At 34.6% G+C, this 9,589-nt stretch overlaps 1 protein-coding gene across 2 annotated transcripts; it reads right to left on the reverse strand.

The window, feature by feature from the left end:
- Positions 1-1,762: 1,762 nt before the first annotated feature.
- On the reverse strand, positions 1,763-9,123 carry LOC112703232 (uncharacterized). 2 transcript variants are annotated; one of them, XR_003154521.3, is made up of 5 exons: positions 8,871-9,123; positions 7,346-7,445; positions 2,797-3,494; positions 2,518-2,662; positions 1,763-2,417 (listed from the first exon to the last, which is right to left on the reverse strand). XR_003154521.3 is itself a non-coding variant. In XM_072199513.1 (4 exons), the coding sequence occupies exons 2-4, from the start codon at positions 7,372-7,374 to the stop codon at positions 2,407-2,409; spliced, it is 738 nt and encodes a 245-aa protein (XP_072055614.1). In that variant the 5' UTR covers positions 7,375-7,445; positions 8,871-9,123; the 3' UTR covers positions 1,763-2,406. The 2 variants fall into 2 exon arrangements, 1 of the variants encoding a protein (XP_072055614.1); XM_072199513.1 differs by lacking the exon at positions 2,518-2,662.
- Positions 9,124-9,589: the final 466 nt, after the last annotated feature.

The following is a 9,589-nucleotide window of genomic DNA, read 5'->3' on the forward strand; positions in this document are numbered from 1 at the left end:
GAAAAAGATATGATTTTTGAAAAAGATTTTGAAAAGATAAGATTTTTAAAATTGAAATTTTGACTTGACTTGTAAGCAATAACTAATTTTAAAAATTTTTGACCAAGTCAACCCAAAATTTCGAAAATTTGGAGGAAAATAAGGAAAAGATATTTTTTTGATTTTTTGAATTTTTAATTATGAAAGAGAAAAACAACAAAAATATTCAATGCATGAAATTTTTAGATCAAAACAATGAATGCATGCAAGAATGCTATGAATGTCAAGATGAACACCAAGAACACTTTGAAGATCATGATGAACATCAAGAACATAATTTTGAAAGATTTTTGATGCAAAGAAAACATGCAAGACACCAAACTTAGAAATCTTTAATGCATGGAAAATATGAATGCAAAAATGCACATGAAAAACAAGAAAAGACACAAAACAAGAAATCATCAAGATCAAACAAGAAGACTTGTCAAGAACAACTTGAAGATCATGAAGAACACTATGAATGCATGAGATTTTCGAAACAAATGCAAGAAAAATTTTAAAAGCATGCAATTGACACCAAACTTAAAAATTAACACAAGACTCAAACAAGAACAAAATATTTTTGATTTTTATAATTTTCTAATTTTTTTGTATTTTTATTAATTTTTTTCGAAAAACATTTTTGGAAAAACGAAAAAGGAAAGAAAAATTTTTGAAAAAGTTTTTGAAAAGAAAATTACCTAATCTGAGCAACAAGATGAACCGTCAGTTGTCCATACTCGAACAATCCCCGGCAACGGCGCCAAAAACTTGGTGGACGAAATTGTGATTTCTATCTTTTGAGCTTTAGCATATATTTACTCTTAGGGCACTGTTTATTCTCACAACTCCGTTCAACTAACCAGCAAGTGTACTGGGTCGTCCAAGTAATAAACCTTACGTGAGTAAGGGTCGAATCCACAGAGATTGTTGGTATGAATCAAGCTATGGTCACCTTGTAAATCTCAGTTAGGGAGATTAAAGGGGAATTGTAATTATTGGAATAAAGAAATAAAAAAAGAATAATAAAAGGGATAGAACACTTATGCAGATTCATTGGTAGGAATTTCAGATAAGCGGATGGAGATGTTGTAGAGCTCAGGGACGCCTGCTCTCCTACTGCTTCTATTCAATCCTTCTTACTCCTTTCCATGGCAAGCCTTGTATAGGGGTTCACCATCAACTGTGGCTACTTTCTTCCTCTCGGGGAAATATCCTGTGCGGTTGTCACTCGCACAGCTAACCAGTCTGGAGGCATCACCCATGGCTGATGGCTACATCCCATCCTCGCAGTGAAAACTAATGCTCACGCACTCTGTCACAGTACGGCTAATCACCGGTTGGTTCCCTCCCCTACTGGAATAGAATCCCTCTTTTGCGTCTGTCACTAACGCCCAGCAGGTTACAGGTTTGAAGCACGTCACAGTCATTCATTACCGGAATCCTACTCGGAATACCACAGACAAGGTGAGACTTTCCGGATTCCCAGGATCCTACTCGGAATACCACAGACAAGGTGAGACTTTCCGGATCCTCATAAATGCCGCCATCTATCTAGCTTATACCACGAAGATTCTGTTGGGGAATCTAAGAGATATACATTCAAGCTCTGTTGCATGTAGAACGGAAGTGGTTGTCAATCACTCACATTCATAAGTGAGAATAATAATGAGGGTAATCTGACTCATCACATTCATCATGTTCTTGGGTACGAATGAATATCTTGGAATAAGAATAAGAGAGATTTGAATAAAAGATAATAGAATTTCATTAATACTTGAGGTACAGCAGAGCTCCACACCCTTAATCTATGGTGTGCAGAAACTCCACCGTTGAAAATACATAAGCAAAGAGTTCAGGCATGGCCGAACGGCCAGCCCTCTCTAACGTGATCACCGGATTCAAAATACAATCCAGGATGTCTAATACAATAGATAAATGTCCTATATATACTAGACTAGCTACTAGGGTTTACATGAGTAAGTAATTGATGCATAAATCCACTTCCGGGGCCCACTTGGTGTATGCTTGGGCTGAGCTTGATTAATCCACGTGTAGAGGCATTTCTTGGCGTCAAACTTCAGGTTATGACGTGTTTTGGGCGTTCAACTCCGGATCATGACGTTTTTCTGGCGTTTAACTCCAGACAGCAGCGTGTACTTGGCGTTTAACGCCAAGTTACGTCGTCATTCTTCGAATAAAGTATGGACTATTATATATTGCTGGAAAGCCCTGGATATCTACTTTCCAACGCCGTTGAGAGAGCGCCAATTGGAGTTCTGTAGCTCCAGAAAATCCATTTCGAGTGTAGGGAGGTCAGATTCCAACAGCATCAGCAGTCCTTTTGTCAGCCTTCTTCAGAGTTTTGCTCAAATCCCTCAATTTCAGTCAGAATTTACCTGAAATCACAGAAAAACACACAAACTCATAGTAAAGTCCAGAAATGTGAATTTAACATAAAAACTAATGAAAACATCCCTAAAAGTAGCTCAAACTTACTAAAAACTATATAAAAACAATGCCAAAAAGCGTATAAATTATCCGCTCATCAATAGGTCTGTCATTGCACCATGTTAACTCTATCTGTATCTCCATAGCATGAATATGCTTGAGTTGGGTGGAACCATGAACCTTTTTTTTGTACCTATTTCAATGTCATTACTAGAGAATATTAACAAGAATACTAATAAAGTAAATAAAAGAGTAATCAACTAAATACAAGCGTTAGGTTGATGTCTTTCACTATTTGCTATTGAAGAAAAAGGATAAAGGCATTACCGAGTTGACTGTCACTACTATCACCAACACTTGGATTGTGATCATCATAATCATATTCATATTTTTCATCATTTTCATTCAACGATATCCCATATTTTTCGAAGAATTCATCCAAAGTCATAGCTGGGATAAGAGACTCAATCTTATATTCTTCTTCGTTGGCATCTTCTTCATTCGATTTCTTCATCAACATCTTCTTATTGGTCGGCTTCTTGCTTTGACCATCAGCGTCATTGGTATTCATCTTAGTTTTATCATCTTCCACCTTTGATTTCTTCATTGGCACCTTCTTCCTAGACGGCTTCTTCCCACTTTGACCCTCATGTTCATTGGCTTTCATCTTGACTAGATTTTCTTCGTTGCAGTTCTTTGTTGGCATCTTGATTTGATCCTTACGGTCTTTCATGTTTGTTATCTTCTTGGTTGCCATTTTGTTTTGACCTTCATTGTCAACTCTTGTTATCTTCTTTTTCGACATCTTTCCCTTTTTCATTGTCTCATGTTTACTACTATCCCCAAATGAAGCTAAAACATGTTCCTTTTTTATTTGAAATTGTTTTAGCAATGCATAAGTACTCGTGAATTGAATTTTTCTTGAATTTTTTACTGGACTCCTCATCTTCAAGGGACTTCTTTGTGACTCTATTTGTGATAGGGTCCTTAACCTTTTTCTTTTGGGATTTCCTTCATTGTTCATCCTGTATAAAAGAAAAAGTCAAATAAAGCATCAACATAATTCAATTGCATGAAGAGAGAAAAATAAAACATCAAAACTAATAAAGAAATGGGCATATGCATAATCATACGGCAGCCACATAATAAAGTAAACAAACATTAAGATTTCATGAACAAATAAAGCTTGATGGACAAATAAATCATATAGCAGCCACATATTTTAAGAGGCTTATGGCAAACTACTGTCATATCAATTTTTGTACAAATAAATCATATGGCAGCCACATATAAAGCATGACGAACAAATAAAGCATCATAGACAATTTTTGTACTACCTCAATTTCAGCTTCACTGTCAAAATCATTAAACTCTATTTCTTTGTGGTTAGGTTTGATCTTGTTCGGTGTTACATCAACAATAATGGGTCGCACACCCTGTCTAACTAAGTCTACCTCGCCAATATCACTCAAGGGTATCGGACTATTCGCCGATTCATGTGGCTCTCTTATGTTAGGGTCAAAGTGTAATTGGACACCAATGTTAAACAAGTCCCTTGGAACCGTTTTCATCACATAATGCTTCTAGGGAATATATGGATCTTTCACATAAAAGCACTGGTGTGCTTGGCTTGCCAATACAAATGGTTCGTCTTGGTAACATCTTTTGTTGAAATGAACGTATGTCAGACCATAATCATCTTCCTCAGCCATAAACCACTCACACTTAAATAACACAACTTTAAATTGGCTATAATAGTCTAATCGATAATATCCATGATTCTACCATAATATCTTATATTGGCCTTGATTGTTTTTTCCTTAACACTCACAAAGCTTGTAGTTTCAGCTACCACAATGACACCACTGTTTTGCGTTTTTCGCATCACTTCTCGCCGCTTAGTATGAAATCTGTACCCATTGATGACATAAGCAGAAAATGATTTTGCAACTTTATTTGGACCTTTTGACAATTGTCATATACAACTGGGAACATCATCCTTCATGGCACGTCCTATAAACCAGTTTATAAAGTCTTCATTCTGATCTTTAACAATGTTCCACTTTCACTTCCGCTTGTCTTGCTTTTGTTTCTCACCATGTTCTCTACAAGGGATGTATATTATTATGTAATACTACCAAAATTAGTCTAAGGAATAGAACTAATGAGAAGTGCAAATTTACCTCATGTAAGGCTCCACGTTAACGCAATTGTTCAATACATATGCATTAGCTTGAAGGAGTGACTTCTCGTCCAAAATAATTAGTTGCCCTTTTTTTCCACCCAATGGACTTCCTTTGTTTGTGAACAAGTTTGAATCAGGCTCTTTGGTTGAAGTGCCTTCATCATTATTCTGAGATACTCTATTGAATCTTGTTTTCACTCCCTCATGCAAATATCTTGAACAAAAAGTTAAAAACTCTTCAGCCAAATAACCATCCGCTATTGATCTGTTTGGACGACTTCTATTACGTACATACCCTTTTAATGTGCACATGTATCTCTCAATCGAATACATCCATCGAAACTGGACGGGACCAACTAACCTTAATTCATTAGCTAAATGAAAAGGCAAATGAACCATTATATCAAAAAAGGTAGGGAAAAATCCTCTCCAACTGGCACAAAGTCTCTATAATCTCTGACTCCAAACCATTAATCTCTTCTAAAGAGATTTCCTTTTGACATAGCCAACGAAAAAAGGAACACAAGCGAACTAGAGGAATAGCAACATGATTTGGAAGAATGCTCTTGATTGGTATTTGCAACAGGTAATGCAACATGAAGTGAGCATCATGAGTCTTGTAGCCATAAAGCTTTCTCTCTTCTTGTTGTACACAACGAGAAATATTTGAAGCACTTCCATCAAGCAATTTTGTTTTCTTCAAAACACCGCAAAAAATGGATTTCTCGCCTTTGGTCATGGAAAAGCATGCTCTAGCAAGTTTAATTCTTTTGCCATCCTTTGTATTTATTGGGTGAAGATTCTTTCGAATGTCCATCTCTTTAAGATCATAACGAGCCTTTGCATGATCTTTTGTCTTTCCAGAAATATCCAATAAGGTACCAATTATACTGTCGACTATGTTTTTTCGATATGCATTACATCAAGGTTGTGCCTAAGCATACAATACTGCCAATATGGTAACTCAAAAAATATTGATCTTTTTTTATATTGGCCATTACTTTTGCTTTGCGTCTTCCCAAGGGCATTATCTATTGACTTTAGCATATCTAGAACCTCTTCACCTGTTAACATTCGTGGTGGATCCCTAAATTCTATTTTTCCATTAAAAGATCTCTTGTTAGACCTCCATGCATGATCAACTGGCAAAAATCTCCTATGGTCCATGTAAACTGTTTTTGGCTATGTTTCAAGTAACAAAAAGAAGTATCATGGTTACAACAAGGGTAAGCTAGCTTTCCTTTCGTACTCCAACCGGACAACATCGCATACGCAGGAAAATCATTGATTGTCCAAAGAAGCGCATCATGCATTGAAAGATTTCTCCCTTAAAAGAATCATATGTATCTATCCCTGACACCCATAGCTCCTTCAGCTCTTCCATCAATGGTTGTAAAAAAATATCAATATTTTTTCCTGGTGAACAAGGTCCAGGTATGAGTAAAGAGAGCATGCAGTATTCTGACTTCATGGACATCCAAGAGGGGAAATTGTACACCATTAAGACAACTGGCCATGTGCTATGTGACACGTTCATAGTTCGAAAAGGATTAAAACCATCACTTGCCAAACCAAGGCTCAAGTTGCGAAGTTCTTTTGAAAAGTTTAGGTACCAAGTGTCCAAGTTCTTCCATGCTTGGCCATCAGCAGGGTGCCTTATGCAACCATCTTTCAAACGCTACTTATCATGCCACCTCAATACCTCTGCTGTGTTTGGGCACATAAAAAGCCTTTTAAGCCTTGGTATTAAAGGAAAATATCTTAAGGTCTTCGCAGCAACCTTATGAACTTTATTCGGAAGCGCAAAGTCATCTTCGTTGCCTTCCATAGTAGGAGTCTGATTATATCAAGACTCTCCACAGATATGAAAAACTGAGTCATTTATGTACTCATTCCGATACAGCATGTAGTCATTAAGACATGCATCAATCTTTTCATAGTCAAGACCCAAGTCTTTAACCATATTCTTAGCTTTATTAGAAGAAGTGGGAATGTTCAAATCAGGTATAGCTTCTTTCAATAACTCCAAGAGGGAGGTAAAAGATGTGTTACTCCAACCATGCAGACACTTCAAGTGGTAAAGACGAATGATAAATGATAATCTCGAAAATCCAGTAGTACAATTCGGATATAATTCTAGACCTGCTTCATCTACCAGCTTATAAAATCTCTTTGCATCTTCATTCAACCCGTTGTTCCCCTCTTCAAGATTTGTCATATTTCTGAATGCATCACGTAACAACCCATCAATATCATCAACGCCCCCTCGATCATCCATGTCACTATCTACAACTGTTGGGATTACTGATTCCCCATGATTAATCCATCGTTTATAACCTTCGACAAACCCATAACAAATAAGATGCTCATATACGTCTTCTCGTTCACACCACTAAGTGTTTTCACACTTTGCACACGGACATTGGATTTCTTTTCCAACCGGTTTTTCAATTACGAAGGCAAACTCTAAAAAATTATTTACACCAACTATGTACTCGTTCTCAAATCTTGGTAAATCCATCCAATCTTTTGACAAAACATGATTAAACCTAAGAATGCAAATATCTGAACTTACTAAACATGATCTAATAGGTCAATTATAGTGACAATCTAGCTACCACATATCCGCTTACTACGCTAGTTAAATGTGCTATCAAATTATTATATATGGCAATTACGAGATAAACTTACTGCTTAGTTCCTTCATTTTGAGATGCCATATGAAGTTGTTATAAATGGTGTCGAGCAATTACTCAATTTTTGTTGTCTTTACTAGTACGAAAAAATTATCCTGTACACAAAACAAAGTCAACATAATCAAGTTCAGAAAGGGAATACCAAATAATGCCCAGTTTTAAGTTCCTATATTAATGTACATTTTTTTTGCACTTATTAAGTTAACTTTTTTTATTAACATGGATTTGCATCTAAAATAGGCAGAATAATTCCCATTAGTGTTCCATGATCTTAATATATACATAATATAGAGTAACAGTGCTAAGTGCTAACTAATAATGCAGTGTAATAATGGGGAATAAGGTTGAGCTTTAAATTACCGAGTCAATGTTACAAAACTGACGAGCTCAAAAGGACAGATTAGACTTCAGAAACCAAAAACATCGTCACTTTGTGGAGGTATAGTTGTATAGACTCATGAAATAGACATGTGAACAAGAATTTTCTATACATGATTTAAAAAATTTTCTATACAGTAGCATAACAAATCATCACCCCTAAATTAATTCAAACCAGCAGCATAACAAAATCGCTAATCACAAATCACAAATCACTTATCACAAATTCAAAATTCAAAACACTCAATGCCATAAGTCCATAACAAAACAACAACTTAATAAGTCACCAATCAACATTTTATTATTACTTTATTTATTTTGTGTAAACTAGCTATTAGAGTGTACTTTTGTACTATGGCTAAAACTCAATAAAACAAATAAAAATTTCACATAAATATAAACAACAGATAGAAGGAGTCGAACCATAATACTATGACATGAACAATTGAAAGCAGAAATTTATGTCCCTTTCTGTACATAAGAAAGAAAATTAAAGACCATAATCCTTATAAATCATTAGTTTGTTAAGTGTTAGGCTTAGTAGTTGAAGAAACATAATAACAACATACTAGTTATGGTCACATCAAGGCAAGTAAGCAACAATCCCACAAAACTGTTAAGTTAAAATCAGTATAATACCATGACCATAGTTCTACTTATTCTTCACTTCTATGATCTGACTATTTAAATAAGAAAACTCCATTCAAACAAGGTTTTGCAATTCACTTTTACCTACAGCCAAATCCATATCTCAAAATTAATCAACCTTTGGCACACTAATACACATTCAATTGAAGAATAACCTTATTCAAATACACAAAAATCACCTTATTGATTTAACACTTCATTAAGCACTCTGGTTGGCAGAATATTATAATACACAATTTGATAGAAGACTCAATATGGTTTACTAAAAATTAAATAAATGTTAAAAAAATCTAACCATCAACAGAAATTATCAACAATATCAGTGACTATAATACCAAAATTTTATTGAGCATGAATTCAAAGTTTTTGCAATGCAAAACCCCATAAACCTTAAAATTGAAGACGGAAAAGGAATAAAACCTAGAAAGAAACATACCATATGGTTATGGAAAATAAATTAAGAAAATCTAAAACGGAAAAGGGAAACGACGTACCAAGCAGCACCGAGAAATGAGACACCGATGGAGACGCCAAAGATGAAGATGATGTGCTGAGCTTTCTGGATTTTGCAAAACAGGGAAGAGGAAGAAGAGACCGCGCTGAGGAGCTTGGGACGGCAGCGGCAATAGAGGGCTAGGTTATGAATTGGGGAAAGAAAGAAGGCCGGGGGGAATTTCAATTTCCTTCAGTTCTTGTTCACCGTGTTACGAGTAGGTTAAGAAAATGAGTGTTTAATTTTTTTAAATTAAGATAATAAAATTGATATATTATATAAATTACAAATTTTGTAATAATGAGCCTTTTACTTTTATTTTTTACAGAATTATTTTATCCAACATACCAAGAATTAATTTATCCTACGCATTTAAATAAATGAACAAAATTAACCACTCAAATAATTTAAATTAATTACGATATGATGAATCTTTCATTTTAATATTCTACAATTATTTTAATAAGTTTTAAATCATTTTTAATTTAAAATTATCAATAGTATTCAACCTAGTTTTATATTTATAAAATTAGATTTAAAATTTTAATATTTAAAGTAAATTATATAAAATTATTGTTAGTTTTTAATTATTAAAATTTTTTAATTTTAAAAAGAAAAAATATTTAAAATAATAAAAAATACATAAAAATCTTAATTAATTAAAACTTAAATGATTAAAACTGTGACCATAGACCACTTTAGGTCACCCCCAAAATCGTA

Source organism: Arachis hypogaea, chromosome 7 (genome assembly GCF_003086295.3).
Source record: "Arachis hypogaea cultivar Tifrunner chromosome 7, arahy.Tifrunner.gnm2.J5K5, whole genome shotgun sequence".
NCBI classification, from domain to species: domain Eukaryota; kingdom Viridiplantae; phylum Streptophyta; class Magnoliopsida; order Fabales; family Fabaceae; genus Arachis; species Arachis hypogaea.